The 23,413-nt window shown below is 34.7% G+C and overlaps 1 protein-coding gene across 4 annotated transcripts in view; it reads right to left on the bottom strand.

Moving 5' to 3' along the window:
- DPY19L2 (dpy-19 like 2) overlaps nt 1-23,413 on the bottom strand; it is a 91,773-nt gene that overhangs the window by 53,414 nt on the left and 14,946 nt on the right. For all 4 annotated transcript variants that reach the window (XM_025873137.2, XM_025873138.2, XM_025873136.2 and 1 more), the window contains 5 exons: nt 19,999-20,119; nt 17,072-17,165; nt 12,234-12,291; nt 10,421-10,512; nt 9,171-9,270 (listed from right to left, as the gene is read on the bottom strand). In XM_025873137.2, coding sequence (XP_025728922.1) covers nt 9,171-9,270; nt 10,421-10,512; nt 12,234-12,291; nt 17,072-17,165; nt 19,999-20,119 — 465 coding nt within the window. The remainder of the gene's footprint in view (nt 1-9,170; nt 9,271-10,420; nt 10,513-12,233; nt 12,292-17,071; nt 17,166-19,998; nt 20,120-23,413) is intronic.

The raw sequence follows: 23,413 nt of genomic DNA on the forward strand, positions 1-23,413 counted from the left end.
GTTTAACAATTGTGCACATCATAATATTGCATCAAAATATTTAAAGAAAGAATTTGCAGAACTAAAAGTAGACATCAACAAATCAACTGTTGAAGTGGAAGATTTTAAGACATTCCTCCTCTAGTAACTGAAATAAACAAAAATAGATATCTAAAAAATTTGAACAGCACAATTAACAGACTTCGCCTAATTAACACATGTAGGACTATATACCTAACAAATACAAAATACCCAATCTTTTAAAATGCATCAAAAATAGAAAATTGAGTATACTCTGTTATCTAATTGCTTTCCTATATAAGGAAACAATCTAATGAAACATCTGAGAACAAATTTAATGAAACATCTATGTAACATTGAAGGAAATCAAACAAGAACTAAATACAAGGATATATATCATTTTAATGGTCAGAAGACGCAAAATTTTAAAGATCTCAAAGAAATTTTTTTTACTGAAATAAAACTTCTTCAAAATGAAAAGGAAAAGAATATGTATGGAACCTCCTGAGATTTCATCTAAATTTGGGGGGTCTAGAACACAGGTTTTAAGAGGGATTAGGAGGATAAAAATGCAGTTGCTTTCTGCTGTCTCCTGTTGAATCCCCCTCATTTAATAGAATAGTTACAGTTGTCAGAAGGAAGTTCATAAATTCACTTGGAGAGGAAAATTAATCTTGATGCTAATTATGAAAAATGTGTCATATAGGTATTTATATAGGAAAGCAATTAGATAACAGAGTACACTCAATTAATGATAGTTTCACAAAAGGTACAGAAATATCCTTCAAGTGCATATTTATTTTATTAATGCTGCATGAAAGCTGAAGGCATTTTAGCAAGGAAGTAAGATAATATAGCCAAGTGTATAACCTTCAATAGAGAAGAGTTCAAAGGCCTTAGAGATGCAACAAAAATAAACTGGAAAATGCTGGAGCTTTGCAATTGGACAGACTTGATTTTAATTTAATCTTTGAGCCTTTGTGTCTTTATCTGTAATATCCATCTGACTGGACTCCTTGAGGATTAAATGAAATAAACTCTAATACTGAAGTCTAGCATATGTTAAGTTTACTTTTCTTTCCTCTCATAGACCAATATTGTTAGGATATCCAAGTCTAGACCACCTTTCTTAAGTATTACAAATAAGCTTTGGCTAAGAGAAACACTTCATGGGTGAAAATTCTGCTCAGATGCTGAAATGTTATTTGACTTGCTGGTTGAAAAGAGAACCCGCTCATTTAAATACAAGCAACAGAGTCAACATTATGCTGTGAAACTCTTTTCTTCTTCCCTCCAGATAAAGGTTTCATCATGATCCTGCAGATACTAGCCTCAAGGTGAGTAGGTCTGAGGGTGGGTGAAATTTTTTTTCCAGGAAACAAAAAAGAATTTTGAATCAGATCAGGCTTTGGACCAATTTTGTTCCTGAAATCAGAGATGACTGCATTGTGCACTGAAAACATAAAAATTGAAATTGAACATAAAACTCTTCTGTAAACTTTTGACTTCTTGTTACTTATACATAGAATTTAACATAGATGGGCCTTGAAGGCATTATGCTAAGTGAGGTAAGTCAGACAGAGAAAGACAAATACTATGGTATCACTTACATATGGAATCTAAAAAAGCCGTACTTGTAGAAACGAAGAGTAGAATTGTGGTTATGAGGAGCTGAGGAATGGGGGAATAAGAGAGACATTGGACAGAGGGTCCAATTTGCAACTAGAAGATGGATAAGTTCTAGAGATCTAACACACAGCATAGTGATAATATTCAATGCTATATTATATACTTCAAAGTTGCTTAGAGACTAAATTTTAAATGCTCTCACCACAACAAAGAAATATTATGTGACCTAATAGATATGTTTAACACTAAGGTGGTAATCATATTGAAATATAATAATGTATCAAAGAACATATTATATACCTTAAACTTACAAAATGTTACTTGTCAATTATATCTCAATAATGAAAAAAAAAGACAAAAAAGAAAACTAAAAGCTTAACACATCTTTTGAATGGAGAGAAAATCATTAAAGCAACATCAAAATTACCCAAACAGGTACTTAAAGAGATTCATCAGCACCAATGGATTAATAAATGTGCTTTCAAGGAAGTGATGCACATTAGAAATCTATGTTGGCATGTGCAAATAATGGAAACCACAGACTTCCTGTGTTACAACCCGGAAGGGCCAACTATAAGGAAGTAAAGCAAAGAGAATACTTTAAACATGCAGCACGAATTAAGTTGAGGTTATAATTTAATTTTTGTAAATAACTAGCAGCAGAAGCCTTCTTGGCACAATTTCTCACTGCCAATAGAGAACATTATTATTATGAGTGATGGTTAGTTAGGTGGAAAGGAGTTCTAATGTAAAATTTGGCTTATCATGAAATTTCAACAAAATTAACCTTCAACTAATTTCCCAGCTCAGTCTCTTGCCATTAGTTACTTAGTTGTTTGGGGAAACAGGATATGGCCCCAAATTCACTCAAATAATGTCATGATTGAAACTCTGAGAAATGGTGTCCAGTAAGATTCTGCCCTTCGGACAAAAGAGCCAACAGCTAGATTAGAAGCAGATAGCCCTTTTACCATGAAGAGTAGGATTGGCCCTTACCATGTTGTGTAACTTGGTAACCAAAATGATTCCTAAGATAAAAGGAAAATCTACAGGCAAATTTATAGAGATCATCTCAAATATAAACAAGAAAAACTGTGAATTAAAGTAATAGGAGGGGGAGGAGCAAGAGACCTAAATTTCGTCTGGTCCCAGGAATTCAGCACCAGGGATCAAACCATTCTGAACACCTATGAACTCAACAGGAGATCAAAGAAAAGAATAGCAGCAACTCTCTGAACAGAAAAGTGACCACTTTCTGGAAGAGTCATATTCTATCCCTTCATAGTAGTTAACCTTACTTTTGGTATATATATATATAAGTTGTTCTCTCTTTAAAATTTTGGGATACAGTTTCTTCTAACAGACCGAAATATACCCTAAATCTCTACTATATGGCTTTGTTCTAGTCTCCTGCCTGATCACATTCTCTCCTTTCTTTTTTTAAATCCTCTTCTTTCTTTTTTCAACCAACTTCTTATCAATTCATTTTATAAAATATTTTATGGGGCGCCTGAGTGGCTCAGTCAGTTAAGTGTCTGCCTTCGGCTCAGAGCCCCGCATCAGGCTCCCTGCTCAGTGGAGAGCCTGCTTCTCCCTCTGCCTGCCACTCTGCCTATCGGTGCTCTCTCTATCTCTCTGTCAAATAAATCAATAAAATCTTTAAAAAAAATAAAATAAAATCTTTTATACTTTTCATCTTTACAGTCATATTCCATCCATTCATATTTACCCTTATTTTTGTACATATATAAGTTTTTCTTTCTTTAAAATATTGGGAGGCACTTTCTTCTAACAGATCAAAATACACCCAAAATCTAGTGTGTAGCACTCATCTGTGCACCAGCCTGATCATATTCTTTTCTTTTTCTTTTTTTTTTTTCATTTTTCTTTCTTTTCCTTTCTTTTCCCCCAGTTTCAGGTCTCTTCTGATTTGTTTAGTGTATATTTTCTGGAGATGTTGTTACCAAAATGCCAAATGTTGGCATTTTGTTCTCTCATTCATCTATTATCCTGTGGACAAAATGACAAGATGGAAAAAAATCACCTGAAATAAAAAAGAACAAGAGGCAGTACCGACTGCCAGGGACCTAATCAATACGGCCATTAGTAAGATGTCAGAACTAGAGCTCAGAATGACGATTTTAAAGATACTAGCTGGGCTTGAAATAAGCATGCAAGATATTAGAGAAACCCTCTCTGGAGAAATAAAAGAACTAAAATCTAACCAAGTCGAAATCAAAAGGCTATTAATGAGGTGCAATCAAAAAATGGGGGTTCTAACTGCTAGGATAAATGAGGCAGAAGAGAGAATTACTGATATAGAAGATCAAATAATGGAAAATAAAGAAGCTGAGAAAAAGAGAGATAAACAACTACCGGATCACGAGGGCAGAATTCAAGAGATAAGTGATAGGGTAAGACAAAACAATATTAGAATAATTGGGATCCCAGAAGAAGAAGAAAGAGAGAGAGGGGCAGTAGGTATATTGGAGCAAATTATAGCAGAGAACTTCCCTAATTTGGGGAAGGAAACAGACATCAAAATCCAGGAGGCACAGAGAACCCCTCTCAAAATCAATAAAAATAGATCAACACCCTGATATCTAAGAGTAAAACTTATGAGTCTCAGCGACAAAGAGAAAATCCTGAAAGCGGCTCGGGATGAGAGATCTGTAACCTACAATGGTAGAAACATTAGATTGGCAATGCACCTATCCACAGAGACCTGACAGGCCAGAAAGGACTGGCATTATATATTCAGAGCACTAAATGAGAAAAATATGCAGCCAAGAATACTATATCCAGCTAGGCTGTCATTGAAAATAGAAGGAGAGATAAAAAGCTTCCAGGACAAACAAAAACTAAAGGAATTTGCAAACATGAAACCAGCCCTACAAGAAATATTGAAAGGGGTCCTCTAAGCAAAGAGAGAGCCTTAAAGTAAAGAGACCAGAAAGGAACACAGACAATATACAGTAACAGTCAGCTTACAGGCAATACAATGGCACTAAATTCATACCTTTCAATAGTTACCCTGAATGTAAATGGGCTAAACACCGCCATCAAAAGACACAGGCTATCAGATTGGATTAAAAAACAAGACCCATTGATATTTTGTCTGCAAGAGACTCATTTTATACCCAAAGACACCTCCAGATTGAAAGTGAGGGAGTGGAAAACGATTTACCATGCTAATGGACACCAAAAAAAAGCTGGGGTGGCAATCCTTATATCAGACAAATTAGATTTTAAACCAAAGACTATAGTAACAGATGAGGAAGGACACTATATCCTATTTAAAGGGTCTATCTAACAAGAAGATCTAACAATTGTAAATATCTATGCCCCTACACATGGGGGCAGCCAATTATATAAGCCAATTAATAACAAAAGCAAAGAAACACATCGACAGCAATACAATAATAGTAGGGGACTTTATCACCCCCCTGACTGAAATGGACAGATCATCTAAGCAAAAGATCAACAAGGAAATAAAGACTTTAAATGACACACAGGACCAAATGGACTTTACAGACATATTCAGAACATTCCATCCCAAAGCAACAGAATACACATTCTTCTCTAGTGCCCATTGAACATTCTCCAGAACTGATCACATCCTAGGTCACAAATCAGGTCTCAACCAGTGCCAAAAGATTGGGATCATTCCCTGCGTATTTTCGGACCACAATGCTTTGAAACTAGAACTCAATCACAAGAGGAAAGTCAGAAAGAACTCAAATACATGGAGGCTAAAAAGCATCCGACTAAAGAATGACTGGTTCAACCAGGAAATTAAAGGAGAATTTAAAAAATTCATGGAAACATGAAAATGAACACACAGCTGTTCAAAATCTTTGGGATGCAGCAAAGGCAGTCCTAAGAGGAAAGTATATAGCAATACAAGCCTTTCTCAAGAAACAAGAAAGGTCTCAAATACACAACCTAACCCTACACCTAAAGGAGCTGGAGAAAGAACAGCAAATAAAGCCTAAAACCCAACAGGAGAAGAGAAATAATAAAGATCAGAGCAGAAATCAATGAACTAGAAACCAAGAGAACAGTAGAACAGATCAACGAAACTAGGAGCTGGTTCTTTGAAAGAATGAACAAGATTGATAAATCCCTGGCCAGACTTATCAAAAAGAAAAGAGAAATGACCCAAATAAATAAAATCATGAATGAAAGAGGAGAGATCACAACCAACACCAAAGAAATACAAATAATTATAAGAACATATTATAAGCAACTCTAGGCCAGCAAATTAGATAATCTGGAAGAAATGGATGCATTCCTAGAGATGTATCAACTACCAAAACTGAACCAGGAAGAAATAGAAAACCTGAACAGACCTATAACCACTAAGGAAATTGAAGCACTAATCAAAAATCTCCCAAGAAACAAGAGCCCAGGGCCAGATGGCTTCCCAGGGGAATTCTACCAAACATTTAAAGAATTAATACCCATTCTTCTGAAACTGCTCCAAAAAATAGTAATGGAAGGAAAACTTCTAAACTTGTTTTATGAGGCCACCATTACCTTGATCCCAAGCCCAAATACCCCATCAAAAAGGAGAATTACAGACCAATATCCTTGATGAACATGAATGCAAAAATTCTCACCAAAATACTAGCCAAGAGGATCCAACAGTACATTAAAAGGATTATGCACCACCACCAAAGTGGGATTTATTCCTGGGCTGCAAGCTTGGTTCAACATCAGCAAATCAATCAATGTGATATAATACATTAATAGAAGAAAGAACAAGAACCATATGATCCTCTCAATAGATGCAGAAAAAGCATTTGACAAAGTACAGCATCCTTTCTTGACCAAAATCTTCAGATTATAGAGATAGAGGGTACATATCTCAATATCATAAAAGTCATCTATGAAAAACCCACAGCAAATACCATTCTCAATAGGGAAAAACTGAGAGCTTTCCCCCTAAGGTCAGGAACATGGCAGGGATGTCCACTATCACCACTGCTATTCAACATAGTACTAGAAGTCCTAGCCACAGCAATCAGACAACAAAAAGAAATCAAAGGCATCCAAATCGGCAAAGAAGAAGTCAAACTCTCACTCTTTGCAGATGAGATGATACTGTATGTGGAAAACCCAAAAGACTCCACCCCAAAACTGCTAGAAGTCATACAGGAATTCAGTCAAGTGGCAGGATATAAAATCAAGGCACAGAAATCAAGTGGCATTCCTATACACCAACAACAAGACAGAAGAAAGAGAAATTAAGGAGTCGATCCTATTTACAATTGCACCCAAAACCATAAGATACCTAGGAATAAATCTAAGCAAAGAGGCAAAGAATCTGTACTCAGAAAACTATAAAATACTCGTGAAAGAAATTGAGGAAGACACAAAGAAATGAAAAAATGTTCCATGCTCATGGACTGGAAGAACAAATATTGTGAAGATGTCAATGCTACCTAGAGCAATCTACACATTTAATGCAATCCCTATCAAAATACCATCCACTTTTTTCAAAGAAATGGAACAAATAATCCTAAAATTTGTACGGAACCAGTAAAGACCCCAAATAGCCAGAGGAAGGTTGAAAAAGCAAAGCAAAGCTGGTGGCATCACAATTCCAGACTTCAAGCTCTATTACAAAGCTGTCATCATCAAGACAGTATGATTGGCACAAAAACAGACACATAGATCAATGGAACAGAATTGAGAGCCCAGAAATGGACCCTCGACTCTATGGTCAACTAATCTTCAACAAAGCAGGAAAGACTGTCCAATGGAAAAAAGACAGTCTGTTCAACAAATGGTGTTGGGTAAATTGGACAGCCACATGCAGAAGAATGAAACTGGACCATTTCCTTACACCACACACAAAAATAGACTCAAAATGGTTGAAAGACCTCAATGTGAGACAGGAGTCCATCAAAATCCTAAAGGAGAACACAGGCAGCAACCTCTTCGACCTCAGCTGCAGCAACTTCTTCGTAAACACATCGCCAAAGGCAAAGGAAGCAAGGGAAAAAATGAACTATTGGGACTTCATCAAGATAAAAAGCTTTTGCACAGCAAAAGAAACAGTCCACAAAACCAAAAGACAACCGACAGAACGAGAGAAGATATTTGCAAATGACATATCAGATAAAGGGCTAGTATCCAAAATCTATAAAGAACTTATCAAACTCAACACCCAAAGAACAAATGATCCAATCAAGAAATGGGCAGAAGACATGAACAGATATTTTTCCAAAGAAGACATCCAAATGGCCAACAGACACGTGAAAAAGTGTTTAACATCACTCGGCATCAGGGAAATCCAAATCAAAACCTCAATGGGATACCACCTCTCATAAGTCAGAATGGCTAAAATTAACCAGTCAGGAAATGCAGATGTTGGCGGGGATGCAGAGAAAGGGGAGCCCTCCTACACTGTTGGTGGGAATGCAAGCTGGTGTAGCCACTCTGGAAAACAGTACGGCGGTTCCTCAAAAAGTTGAAAATAGAGGTACTGTACAACCCAGCAATTTCACTACTGGGTATTTACCCCAAAGATAGAAATGTAGGGATCCGAAGGGGTATGTGCACCCCATGTTTATAGCAGCAATGTCCATAGTAGCCAAACTATGGAAAGAGCCTAGATGTCCAACGACAGATGAATGGATAAAGAAGTGGTGTGTGTGTGTATATGTGTGTGTGTGTGTGTGTGTGTGTATATACATATATATATATAATGGAATATTATGCAGCCATCAAAAGGAATGAAATCTTGCCATTTGCAACAATGTGGATGGACCTGGAGGGTATTATGCTGAGCGAAATAAGTCAATCAGAGAAAGATATGTATCATATGATCTCACTGATATGAACAATTCTTAATCTCAGGAAACAAACTGAGGGTTGCTGGAGTGGTGGGGGGGTGGGAGGCATGGGGTAGCTGGGTGATAGACATTGGGGAGGGTATGTTCTATGGTGAGTGCTGTGAATTGTGTAAGACTGTTGAATCGCAGACCTGTACTTCTGAAACAAATAATACAATTTATGTTAAAAAAAAGAAGATAGTAGGAAGGGAAACATGAAGGGGGGGAAATTGGAGGGGGAGACGATCCATGAGAGACTATGGACTCTGAAAAACAAACTGAGGGTTCTAGAGGGGAGGGGGTGGGGGGATGGGTTAGCCTGGTGATGGGTATTAAAGAGAGCACGTATTGAATGGAGCACTGGGTGTTATACGCCAACAATGAATCATGGAACACTACATCAAAACTAATGATGTAATGTATGGTGATTAACATAATAAAATTTAAAAAATAATAAAAAAATTAAATAGGAAAAAGTCTTTTGCATGTTGATCATTAAGATCTGCCTAACTAAACCAGTCCATTAACTGAATGTAGATTTACATAATTTTTTAAAAATCATACACATATGTAAACTTTATAATTATTCCACATTTTTGAAAATCTATTAGGTCAGAAACATAATGACATTATAAAACTTCTATAAAAACAACCAAGTACATCTTGCATTGAACTTAAATTAGTTTAAAATCATCTTACCTGTGTAAAAAGTATAAACTGAGCAAACTGCCAGGGAAGCATAAAAGCAACATTGGAAAGACAGAGTGCAATAAAATGCCTTCTATTACTGATCGAGGTCCTTAATAGAGAGAATTGATACCAGTAAGTTTTACCATAAAAGTAGCCAACACTAAACAGAAAAGCTAACTGAAAAATGATGAAATCGAATGACCCCTTACCTTTGATGTAAGGCAACAAAATATAGTTAAATTTAAAAGCCCATTAAAAAGAACTGAAAATACCTGGGTTATAAAAATGCTTAGCATAAAACAATCTTAATTAGAGCTTTAAATATTGTATCTCATTTATCAGTAAATACAATACTTTAAACATAAAAGTTTATTTTCCTTTCACTAAGCATATTAGAAATTTAATACTCCAGCAATATGGTCAGAAAATAGTGTGAACTGACCCTTCAATATCTCAAAATATGTAGCCTATATGAGCCATAGCAGTTTTACATACCACTGCTTTTAGGTTTCAAAAAGCAATGAAGAAAAGTATAAGTGTTGGTGCAATATTAACGACTATGAGAACACTTTAAAGAAAAAAATTAAAACAATGACTAAAGAATTCTAGAATGCAGTTATAAACTACTGTATGTTGAAGTTTAAACTGCCCAGTCTACAATTAAAAGATGTATCAGTAACCAACACCTTTTACCACAGGTGGTTTTAGTATCTTTTAGAATATGAAAAAAGAATTGTAAACATTTTGTGTAAATAATAAAAGTTGTATTAGATTTTGATAAATCCTTATACTATGGTATATAAATTTTCAAAAGCAAAATTTTAAATGTTTATGTTGTATAGTAATATTATCACAAAATATATTATGTTCTGTTATCTTATATTTACCAAACAAAAGTGACTTCTGGCTAAGCTACAGAGTATATAGCATATGTACTCAAGGCTACAGTCCTAAATGTTGTGGTTAACACATTTCATTCCATGAAACCCCTGACTAGTTAGAATAAAAATACTTCCAAAAATTGGAAAATAAACCATCTTTCTAGGAATTTAGATTACCTAAAACCTGTAGTCTAGACTCTTAAGTAGAAAGCAACTTTTTACATAGTAATTTTAGATTATTTTCTCAACTGGATACTCTATTTTTAAAGTAACTAAAAATAAAGGGAAAACAAAATTTGATAATTATAACTTAATATGTTGAAGTATATTTTAAGAAAGTTAAAATTTATTTAGATTTATTTTATAAATAAAAATTACCTGAGAATCAAAGTTAAAATGCACATCTGAAGTACAAGAAATGGATATGAAAAACTTTCCCGGAGAGGTGGTGTCCACATTACACGGGTAGCCTGAAATCAATAAAATACTTCACTTTATGTTCCATCGCAATAAATATTAATCTAAAAATCATGAGTAGGTTGGTTTTAATAATTTTAATACTAGACTCATTAATTTATGAATGCCTGGGATAGCTTCTCAGTTTCTGGAGCTCTCTTAATGGGCATACGGGCATTAGGTAGAGAGCCATTAACCAGCAAGTCCAGAAGCAAGTAAAACCTAAAAATGCCAAACATAAGAAACCTAAAGGGCAAACAAGATGGTAGGTATAGGAGTGGTGAGGATTTTGGAACTGAAAAACCAGATCCACATTCTAGCTCTGCAGTGAGGACCCTGGCATCCCAGGGCTTTGGCATGTATGTATGCCCAGAAAAAAATCTAACCAAGTGTCACCTAGGGCATTCACAAACACCAAGAGAGTTTAAACATAACAAGTTTAATGAGTATAAGCACACACTACAAGTAATTAAAATTGTCTCTGAATTTGTGAAATACACCTTCAAAAGAGTTAACTGTTAAGTTTCTAAAAACACCTGGAAGTATTTGGAAATCACTAATGTGATACATAAATGAAAGTACTGACATTTTGTATAGACTTTAAAACTAATTATTTTTAAGACATGAGTGAGAATATTATAAAAGTTTTATATCAAGAACTCTAAAATTCTAGAAAGAATTGAAACTCTTATAAACTCTTATTACTCCTCTTCCAAGAGACCAAAACTAAACTTTAAAAGATGGATTATGGTATATATAAGAAAGTCAATTCATCTGGCATAATCAAAGAAAAGGTTTTGTCTTTACATGAACACACTGGTAAATGAATGCATTTGTTTAAGTTTATATATTTATGTATAATTTTTATGATTCCTTTGTCTGATTTTCTAAAATTCATCAATTATTTACCTTTTCTAGTCGTAATGGATAAAAACTTCAACCAACCCTATGTAACCCATGCCACAACATATTATATAGTTTCCAAAAGCTAGCAGTCATATTCTCTCACTTTCCAATGCTACCTCTCAGCATCGAACAGAATCTGGCACAGGTTACATACTCAGTATACTGTTGAATGAATCTAACACACTGTCGAACAGAAACTGGCACAGGTTACATACTCAGTATATTGTTGAATGAATCTAACATATTCTAAGTAAGTTTCTATGAGCTCTTTGTAGGTGGACTATATCCCATCGGACTGAGTTAGTAAATTTCTAATTTGAATTCAGCTTTTTGTGTAATTGAAAAGGCAGCATGATGTAATAGAAGGAAGCAAGGTTTTGGAGCCAGACAGATGGAAAATGGGAAGCTCAGTTTCACCAGTTATTGAATGTGGAATCTTGTATAAGTAACATAACAACTATAAATTTCAATTTCATATCTTCTACTGTGAGGATAATAACCACCTTCCATAAAAGTGTTATGGGAGTAAATGAGATAATGTTTATATAAAGTGCCTGAACTCAATAAGTACAGTATTTCCTTTTTCAACAAAATAGAGTATTTGGATTTTCTACAAAATATAGGTACACTAAAAACCAGGCAAGATATTTCACATCATAAATTCTAATTATGTAAAATGTGGATAGACATGATTAAAATATGAATATTAACATGATAAAATATTGCAAAGCCCTAAATAACATGCAAATTATATATTGTTTTGATGAATATATTTCCTTGTTCCTATACAGCCCCTTCTATCTTAAAAATTATTTTCTAGAAAACAAACCTCTCCATGGTTGAAAAAGTAGCATAATACTGTAATGAGACCTCCAAGTTGAGTCCCACTGTTTAAAAAAAAGAGTATACATTAATAATTCATAAAAAATATAGTGAGTTTTTTACAAAATTATCTTAGAATTTGAAGTCATATTTAAAATGCTATAGTACTAAACCCCATACAAAATAATGCAAAAATTTCAAAAGTATGCATGTAATGTTTTAATCTTGAATGTACAAGTATACGAAGTATACACACAAAGTAATCTGAATTTCATAATTTGTTGTATTTAAAATATTTTCTAAATAAAACATATAAGATGTGAACGTAAAAATTTTTAACAGGCAGGCCAGGACTTCAAAGTCCATATTGCATTCTCTGAATTTTCTGGAGGCCAGTTTTTTTTTTGAAATTGGATTTCAGTGACTGAGACACAAACACAAGAGGCCAGCAGTTTCACTTAGCAGTGACTTTGAACTGTCTAAATTACTGCAAACATTCTTTGGTTCAGTCCCAAAGAAACCACCATGCAGAATACAAAACTCAGATCCTGAATGGCTAGTGATCATCAAAGATTAAGAACCATTTCTTAAAGTTGACTTTTCTTTGTAAGTTGTCATCACTGTATCCACAGCTTCACACTTGGAAGACAATAAATATCACATGAATGATGGAAGAACAGAAGGAATGAGCTCAGAACAAGCAAAGCTAATGGGAAGTGATTTACCATTAACAGATTTTCACTAAAGAAAATTCAAAGGATGTCTTTGAAAAGAAAGAAATTGCGAGGAGGAAGGTGTGAGAAGCAGAACAAATGCAGCCTACAGAACGTAGGATCATGTGGATATAAATCTAAGCAAGATTTGACAATATAAACAGCAATAACTGCCTGCTGTGGAGGGGTAATAGAGGCACTAAACTATGATAATAATTATAAGATGTGAGGGGCTGTTTTGAAGCAAAGTGTCCCAAAATTCTTTGTATTGATCAGAAGGGGAAAGATCTCAATTAATTTTGGACTTGATAAAGTCAGATATGCATGTTACCATTTTATCGTTAACCACCAAAAGAAGAGAAATGGAAAATTTCTATTCTTCCTTCCAAGTTAGCACCAACAGGGGAGAGTGGCCAAGGTAAGAAATAAAAAATCTACCCCCAATTCCTATTTCTTTTGTTTCTCATATGCCATCACTTCCAATCTCTTGGCAACACTTTTATAGCCAACATTTTTTATATCTACATATCCTTCTCAAAGACTGGAGCCTAATAATGTATTTGATATTACAGAACTGTGTAACCAGTTTAGAGAAGACCATCCCCTCCTGAGGAGCTCTCCCAATGAAAAATACAGATTTAAAAAAAATTTAGTCTTGTGTAACATTTTCCATATTAAAAAAGAATAGGAGCTAATTTCAAAAATAGAACATTTTAAAGCCTGCCAACATAATCTAAAAGTAATTCTTTTCCCTCAAAATACTGATGAGTTTATATTTTCCTATAAGGCATAAATAAAGTACATAAAATTTTCTAGTTCCTTGAACAATTATAATGTGAACATACTTGTAACTAAAAGCATAATATCATTGGAATAGAAAACTGATCATCACACTCTGAGTCCCCACTTGATACTCCTTCAGACAGCCACTATCCTGATTTCTGTGATTATTAACATAACCACATCTATACACATATTGACAGTATGATTTAATCTGTTCTTAAACTTTACACAAATGGAAGCTGCATCTTTTAAGTTTGTGCTTACCTTCATTCATTCAACACTATATTTGTAGGATTTGTCCATGCTGATGTGTGTGGCTATAGCTCATTCATTCTCAATAGTGTATAGTATTCCACTGTATTAATGAACTGTAATGTGTACATTTCTCTGTTGTTAGATATTTGAGTTGTTTTCAGTTTGCAGCTATTACAAACAATACTGTTATATTCTTGTACATACTTCCTGATGTACATGTACAAAATTTCTTAGGCATATGTATACATACATATTTTTATATATATTAGTATAATTGGCACACAATGTTACATTAGCTTCAGGTATACGACGTAATGATTCAACATCTATACTCACAAGTGTAGCTACCACCTGTCACCACACAACGCTATTACAATGCCATTGACTATATTCCCTATGCTGTACCTTTCCACCCTGTGACTTATTCATTCCATAACTGGATGCCTGTATCCCCACCCCCCTTCCCCAGTGGCAACCACCAAGTTTGTTCCCTGTATGTATATACTTTAAATAGGAATTGTGGAGTTAGAAGACATCTACACCTTCAACTCTACTAAATTATGCACAGTTTTTCCAAAATAGTTTTACTAATTTATATGTCCATCTGCCATGGTTAAAAGTTTCTTTTGCCAATCTAGTAGATATGAAATAGTATGTCATGGTTTAAATTTGTATTTTTCTGATAACTAATGATGGTGGTCAACTTTACATATGTTTATTGGGGGTAATTTGGAATTCTTCTGGTATATGTTTGATCATGAATATTTTGTGCAGTTTTCTATTGGGCTGTCTATCTTCTTAGTCTTTGCCTACCCTCTAGAATATACATTCCATGAGGACAGAGATTGTATTCCTGGCACCTAGAGTACTGCTTCTGGTCACAGTAAGCATTCAGTAAATTAAATCACCAAATTAATGATTGTAATGTCTGGATACTATGTTGGGTATATGCTTTGCAATATCTTTTCCCAGTCTGTGGCTTATCATTTTATTGTATAATATCTTGAGGAACTTAAATTCTTCCCATCAAATTTATTAGTTTTCTTCTTCATGGCAAAACTTTTCTTAAGTTTAAAATAAATCTTTTCTTATCCCAAGTTACTGATATTCTTCTATATCACATTTTAAGCATTTTATAACTTTGTCTCATATTTTGTAATCTAACTTGAATTTAATTTTCATATAGTTCCAACTTCTCTTTGTTCCTTATGATCTTTCAATTATTCCAGCACCATTTATTGAGAAAATGGTCCTTACCTACTGATGTACAAGATCCACTCTATCATACATCAAGTGTCTTTAAATGGGACAAGTGTTTTTGAGACCTGCTTTATTTCACAGATCTACTTGCCTATCCCTATGCCACAATCACATTGCCTTATTTATATCGGCTTTATAACACAGAAATGATTACTAAAGCAAGTCCTCCTATCTTGCTCAAGAATGTCTCCACTATTTTAGGCCCTTTGCATTTCTGAACAATTTTAAAATCAGTTTACCAAGGCAAACAAAATTGGCAATGTATTGAATCTATAAATCAATTGGAATAACTCTCAACTTTTTAATTTTGTCTTCTAATCCATGATTTATTTATATTTATTTAGATATCCATTTATTTAGATTTCCCAAAAGTCTCTAAAAAAGTTCTACAATTTTCCCAAAGAGGTCATATATATTTCTTGTCAGATAGTTATCAAAAATTTCATGCTTTCAATGCTTTTCTAAATGGCATCCTTTTAAAATTTCACTTAAAAAAACAAAGTATAGATTTACAATGTCTGCATATTAATTTTTGTATTCAGTAACATAAATTTTCTTATTAATACTTTATCCATAGATTCTTTTGGATTTTCTACATAAAATCTTGTGATCTGCTTTTAAGGACAGACACTTGTTTCTTTTTTCCAAGTTTTCCAATCTTTATACTTACTACTACTTTTTCTTGACTTACTGTGCTGGATAGGATACCTGGTACAATGTTGCAAATGTCACAATTTTTTATTGGTACTATGCTAGTATTTTTAAGCTGAAAATTTCCTAAAACAAGAAGTGTATATATATGTTAATCTCTACATAGACATAAACCCTATGAAAACCCAATATGAACTCAATACTTACCGAAAGATTAGATCTAGATTTTTAATTTTAAATGTTGTGCAGTTCAAGAATAACATTATAAAGAAAGCTGATGATCAGTTAGGAATATATTCTGCTGTAAGAAACAAAACCTAACAGAAGTGACTTAAATAACGTGGATGTTTATTATGTCATTCAACAAGAAAATGAAAGGTAAGTGTTGGCATTGGTTCAGCAGCACAAGGTCGTTAGGGCAGACTTATGCTATGTTTATGGCCTTTCCCTCAGGGTCACAAGATGACCGCAGCAGCTCCAGGTATCACACTTAAGTTTAAAAGCAGGAGACAGGGAAGGGACAGCTGAAATCTATCCTTTTATGAGAAAGACAATTGCTTTCCTAGGTGTAAACAAGACTGATTTCACCATATTTTTCACTGAAAAAACTACCTCATATGGATATCCCAAGAAGCAATGGAGAGTGGGAAGCAAAATACATAATTGTCGTAATTAACTTCAACCTATCACCTGAGACTGGACACACTGCTACCCCAAACCAAATTGTGGTACTATTAACAAGAAAGATAGGCTATCAAATGTGTCTGCTACAGTGATACACGTTTTCTTTTACTGCTTTCTTAATTTCACATTTACAGACACGAAGATTAGAAATAATCTGCCACTAATGCCAACCAAAGATTCCTGTTATAGTAATTTTACATATTGTCTAGAAGTATTCTCGTTAAAAACTTCAAGGAATCTTAATTAGTTTAAAAAAAATCCCCACAAGGATAAAAGAGAGGCCTTTAAGATATTTTATTTATTTTTTATTTTTTTGGCCTTTAAGATATTTTAGTGACAGCTCCAGTTTCTGGTTGTGCAATATTAGCTACGTTTCTGAAAAAAATAAATTTATAAAATTCTGTATTAATCAATTCATCTCATAATCATCCTTTTAATCAGAAAATGTCAGCCAGTCCTTATAAGCCCACTGAAAGATCTTTTAATACAGTAATCTTACCTCAGGTATGCACCATATATGAAGAACAATCCCATCATTACTCCATTTAAAATAAAAATCACAGCAACATAAAAGCAAGCAGGGTCTCCCAATCCTTTAAAAAGACACAGATTATTCAGTATTTAATGAATAAATGACTATAAAGCAATTGGGCATAATTATCTCAGTGCCTTATAATCAAGTGTTCATGAACTTGCTGAAAACATTCACTGTTCAGATTGCTGCTCTATTTAATAGTTACAGAAGTACTTTCCTTTACTTGAGGTATTATTATACTGTAATGATTAGCTGGTGCTTCACTTTGTTTAGATGATGCTGCTCTTGTTCATTATCTACAACTGTCTGTGGAGAGTCACCGCATGCATTACAGGAGAAAACCCACTGCATTATTTTTTCCTTTGCTAGGCTCTAGGATGAGTAAGATATGGCCCCTGAACTCAAGCAGCACCTTTAGTCCATATGAGATGACCTACTTACTTGATCCATTACTATGTATAGACAAAATCTTAATTCTTAATATATCCCACATATAAACAATGTGTGTGTGTGTGTGTGTGTGTGTAAGCACACATATAGCCTATTAGGTGCTATACAATCATCACACAGAATTCCCAGAACGGATCTATGAGATTAGTTAGCAAGAAAATACTCTTACTACTGACTGAGATAACAGAACACAGAAAACTTAAATAGTTTGCCAAAAGGTATTTAGGTGTAACTGATGGAGCCAAGATCTGAAGGCTGGCTTTTCTGATTCCTTCTACTTCTCTGACCATTCCTTTTCAGGCTGTTGTAATAACCTCCTCTATTACACACCACACCTCTTCACTGTTGGATCACCTTAGGTTCTGTCATAGGCCCTCTTCTTTTCTCAATCTGCATATTTTCCTTAAGGAAATTCTCTTTTTAATATTTTCACTTATTTTATAAATTCAATTAGTTAACACATAGTGTATCATTGGTTTCAGATGTAGAGTTCAGTAATTCATCAGTTGCATATAACACCCAGTGTTTATTACATCATGTGCCCTCGTTAATGTCCATCACCCAGGTACCCCATCCCTCCCACCTCCCCTCCAGCAACCCTCAGTTTCCTATGGTTATGAGTCTCTTATGGTTGTTTTGTCTCCTTCTCTGATTTTGTCTTATTTTATTTTTCCCTCCCTTCCCCTCTGATCCTCTGTTTTTATCTTAAATTCTACATATGAGAGAAACCATATGATAATTGTCTTTCTCTGATTGACTTATTTCGCTCAGCATAATACCCTCCAGTTTCATCCATGTTGATGTAAATGGTAAGATTTCATCCTTTTTGGTAGCTGGGTAATATTCCATTGTGTGTGTGTGTGTGTGTGTGTGTGTGTGTGTGTGTGTGTGTGTGTGTATCAGATCTTCTTTATCCATTCATCTGTTTATGGACATCCGGGCTCTTTCCATAGTTTGGCTATTGTGGACATTGCCACTATAAACATTGGGGTGCAGGTGCCCCTTTGGATCACAATGTTTGTATCCTTTGGATAAATACCTAGTAGTGCAATTGCTGGGTTGTAGGGTAGCTCTACTTTTAACTTCTTGAGGACCATCCATACTGTCTTCCAGAGTGGCTGTACCAGCTTGCATTCTCACCAGCAGCATAAGAGGGTTCCCCTTTCTCCACATCCTCACCAACATCTGTTGTTTCCTGACTTGTTAATTTTAGCCACTCTCCACAGTGTAGGGATAGAGGGAACATACCTCAATATCATTAAAGCCATATATGAAAAGCTTCCCACAGAGAATATCATTCTCAATGGGGAAAAACAGAGCTTTTCCTCTAAGGTCAGGAACACAATAGGGATGTCCACTCTCACCACTGCTGTTCAAAATAGTACTAGAAAAGTCCTAGCCTTAGCAATCAGACAACAGAAGAAATAAAGGGCATCCAAATTGGCAAAGAAGAAGTAAAACTTTCTCTCTTCGCAGATGACATGATCCTTTATGTGGAAAACCCAGAAGACTCCACCCCAAAATTGCTAGGTCTCATACAGGAATCCTTAAGGAAATTCTTATACTTCCAAGGCTCCAATGATCATCTGTATACAGATGACTCCAAGTTTATATTAGACCAGAACTTTCTTCTTCCTATATATGTCCAGGCAGGTAGCCACTTGACACCTCCACTTTGCGGTCTCCCAGGTACTTTAAACTATTGTAGCAATTCAAACCTGCTACTCTTAAAATGTTTTTACCATTCGGAGAAACTCAATCACTTAAGCCAGAAACCGGTGTTACATGACTTCACTCTCTTTCCCCCTCCCATCAATCCATTACCAAATCTTGTCACTTCTGCTTCCAAAATCTCCCAAGTATCTGCATTTTCCAGTTATCTGTCCTGCAGTCAGCTGCTGAGAGAATAACAGTCTCCTCTCTGGCAACACTAAACCCACTTTTGTCCTTTACTAATATCTTTTCCATATAACTGGCAAAATAATGTTTTTAAAATGTTAACTTGCTAAAATTATTCAATGAGTAAAGTATAAAATCCTTAGCCAGCAAGTGGTCTTTTGTTTTCTGACCCTTGCTTACATTCCCAGCATCATTTCACACCATTTTTCTCTCTTTCTCTCTCTGCACCCAGAAGTCTAGCATTCTTTCAGTTTTCTCTCGCCTTGGGACTTCTGAATATTCTGGTTCCTATTCTTGAAACACTTCTCTCTTACTCCTAACCTTAGCAACCTCACTTTCTTATTTGTAATACCGATCGCGACTGTAACTACTAATGCCGTTCTTATGTGTAAACTCTGCGAGGGTGAGGTCCGTGACTACCTGGGTCATCTTGATCCCAACAGTAAATACTAACCTATCACTCAGGGACAGCTTAATGAATATCATATATGCACATATATACAATTAATGACAACACAGCAACATTTTAGAAAGAAACATGCCTTCACAACTTTGAACTTCATTTAAAGGTTCTACTCTGGTGACATTCCAGCAGGTCTTAGCTTCTAGTCCAAATAAATTCATTATTCCCACAAATGTGCGATAACAGAAGGCTATAATCACCTACAAAGACAAAAACAAAAAGAGATGATGGAAGAAAAGATCCTATCTTCATAATAATAATTTTTCCAAAATACTATTTTATGATGGTTTCCTTTGACATTATAAACTTTGACAAATTTATTTAAATCATTTCACTTGGAAAACAGTCATTTTAAAGTTATATATATACACATACAATAAACTAAATTTGTATATTACTGATTAGTGCACATCTGCAAAAATTTGTTATGATCACCATCTCTGTAGTATTCTTTGATCGATTCTACATAAATAACAGTAGCTGTAAAATAAGTAAATAGCATAATTAAATTATGATGGTGATTAATAGGAAAATACAATGATTTACAGGAATATTTCATAACATTTCATTTATTGAATTTATTTGCTTCACAGTCTAAAAAATATAAAACCAACTGCATATGGAGTAATAGCTCCTGTGCCCATTAAAACTTTGACCAAGCAGGTTTAATTAACCAATTCTTCCCATTCTGCAAACCACTTTGTGAAGTTTAAAGACAAGGGAAAAGAACAACCATAGAAAACTACAAACAAAATGCTCATGCCTGGGAGTTTTTTTTTTTTTAAATAATTTATAGATTTGGGAAAAATAACACAACATCATTGGGAAAAGAATAAAAAAATAAAGAGTTCAAAGTGAAAGTGAAAACCACCCAGAGCTAACTATTTTTTAATATTTTGGTGATCATCCTTCCAGTCTCCCCCTTGGTATATAAAAACACTTAGCTAGATCCAGTATCCTATAATATTATGTAAGATGCTAAGATAATACACATCACCAAACATCATAAACATCTTTCCATATACAAAAAGTATAAATTTATTATTTTATCACTTACTCTTATAAACCTGACCTTATACAAAAAAATTGTAGTATATATTCTTGTGTATTTATCGTCCATGTACGAAAACTTACCACATTAAATGTATGTGCTAAATCTAGAATTATATTCCTTTCTGAGACACAGCTTGATAGAATAAGAAAACACTGCTTTAAAGTCAGAATTGAACACAAATTCTGACTCTGCAAGTTATGGTTTGATATCCTGAAGTAAATCCTTCAACCTCTGAATGTTGGCCACTTCATCTCTAAAATGATGTTAATAATAACCATCTTGCAGGAGTGATGGGGGATTAGAGCTTACGTGCTGGCATATAGTTAAGCATTAAATGCTTTGCCTTTTCAAAATACATTATTCCAAACTTAACACTTTTAGCTTTGGGTGAGAAATTAATCTCCTTATGAACACAAAAAGTATGGACATTCATTTCAACATTGAAGTACCGTATAAGGTTGCAAGCATATCTAGATCTTCTCCATATTGTATCTACACAATGTGAAATAAGACTGAATGATTCCTTGTTGCCTCATCCTTTATGATACTATTTAAGTTATCATGATTACTTTTTCATAACATCAAGGAGACTGAAAACTGCTAATTATTCACTATCTTTGAATAAGTAAAAAGAAAAAATTAGCTGTCTTAAGAGAACATACTGTTAGAAATTAACGCAACAAGAAATAGCGATTTTACTAAAGTTCTAAAAATAACCCTAAAACTAGTGTAATAAGCTAAATCCTCATCTTATACACACAGAATAAGTCAACATTAACTAAAATTGAAGATTCGAGAAATCAGTTGTCTTTTAAATTTTTGCACTTATACTAGAGTCATACAGATAATCATCAGAGGAAATAAGAACAGAAGAGTGTCTCAAGGTAAGCTGGGATATAAAGAAAGCTGGTGCAGAAAACAGCTTCTTTCATCTTAGAACTTAGGTCTATACTATACAATTGTTACTACTGAAAATTACATTGAAAAATACTTACAGAAATTTTATAAAAAGGGGGGGCACCTGGGTGGCTTAGTCGCTTAAGTGTCTGACTTTTGATTTTGGCTCAGGTCATGATCTCAAGGTCGTGAGATCGAGCCTCATGTCAGGTTCCACACTGGGCATGGAGGCTGCTTAAGATTTTCTCTCTCCCTCTCCCCTTACCCCTCCCCCACCTCTTTTTTCCCCCTCTCTAAAAAAAAGGAAAAAAGAAATCTGGGAAGCCCCCAAGTACTTGGAAATTAAACAACATAATACCAAATATCCAACAGATCAAAGAGAAAAATCAATGGGAAATTAGAAAATAACTTGAACAGAACAAAAATGAAAAACAACATATAAATAGTTAAATAATACGAATTTCTGCTTTGGAGAAGATGGAGTAGACATACTTTCTGCTATTTCTTCTGGGAATTATATAAATTAAACATAAGAAGACCCTGAAAGGTAGAGAGAAGGCAAACTACCTAGGGATCTTAGGACCCAAGGAACAACATGGTGATGAGTTTCCTGGACTTTCCTTTTGCCTCATTTTCTCAGATTTGTAGTTAAAGAGCCTGACAACCAGAAACACCAATGGGTTCAGACACAAAAAAAGACTGACAAAAGCCTGCTCTCTCTAGCTAAAGGACCAGGAAAGTGGCAGCCTAGGAATACATAAAAATTTTATAAACAATAATCTCTCCCCTCACCCAAATACCACAGAAAACAACAACAACAACAACAAAAACCCATATGGTCCCACCAATAAAGGTCAAATTGGGAACTAGACTTCAACCTTCTCTAAACTTTTAACAATTCATCTCAACTCACCCACTAAGATGTTGTTAAGACAAAGCCAAGTAGGATGCTCTCTATCCCCATGGTGTCAGTATAGACCATGTAAGGAGCCTGGACTTCTACCCCAACCAGCAATAAGTCATCCTTTTCCCTTCCCAGTGTGGTAATGTCAGAGGAGGCTTAGTGAGGAGTCAGGGCTTTCATTATCACCCAGGGGTAACAAGGCTATCCACACCATGGTGTCTGCAGAGATCGGAGTTGGTCAGAACTCTGATCCCACTGAAACGTAATGAGGAATACCTCTACCCTGGGGTCAACAGAGGCCAGGAGAGAAAACTGGACTTCAATACCCAACTGGCAATAACAAGATGGCAGACATCCTCCTTCCTTTGCTGGAGTGATGCCAAAGAAAGCCAGGTAAAACTAAGGTTTAAATAAGATCCAGTTTCATAAAATAATGTTCAAATGTCCATCAACGAATGGACATTGATGTCCAATATAATGAAACTCACTCATCATATCAAGAACCATAAGGATCTCAAACTGAATGGAAAAAAAAGAGATTCCAAAAATGAGATGACAAAAATATTAGAATAATTGCTCCAATGAGAAATTATGAATGTGCTGGAAACAAAAACCCAGAAAGGCTCAGGAAAGAAATAG

Source organism: Callorhinus ursinus, unplaced genomic scaffold (assembly GCF_003265705.2).
Source record: "Callorhinus ursinus isolate GAN/ISIS: 27379988/994484 unplaced genomic scaffold, GSC_fseal_2.0 scaffold12, whole genome shotgun sequence".
Taxonomy (NCBI): domain Eukaryota; kingdom Metazoa; phylum Chordata; class Mammalia; order Carnivora; family Otariidae; genus Callorhinus; species Callorhinus ursinus.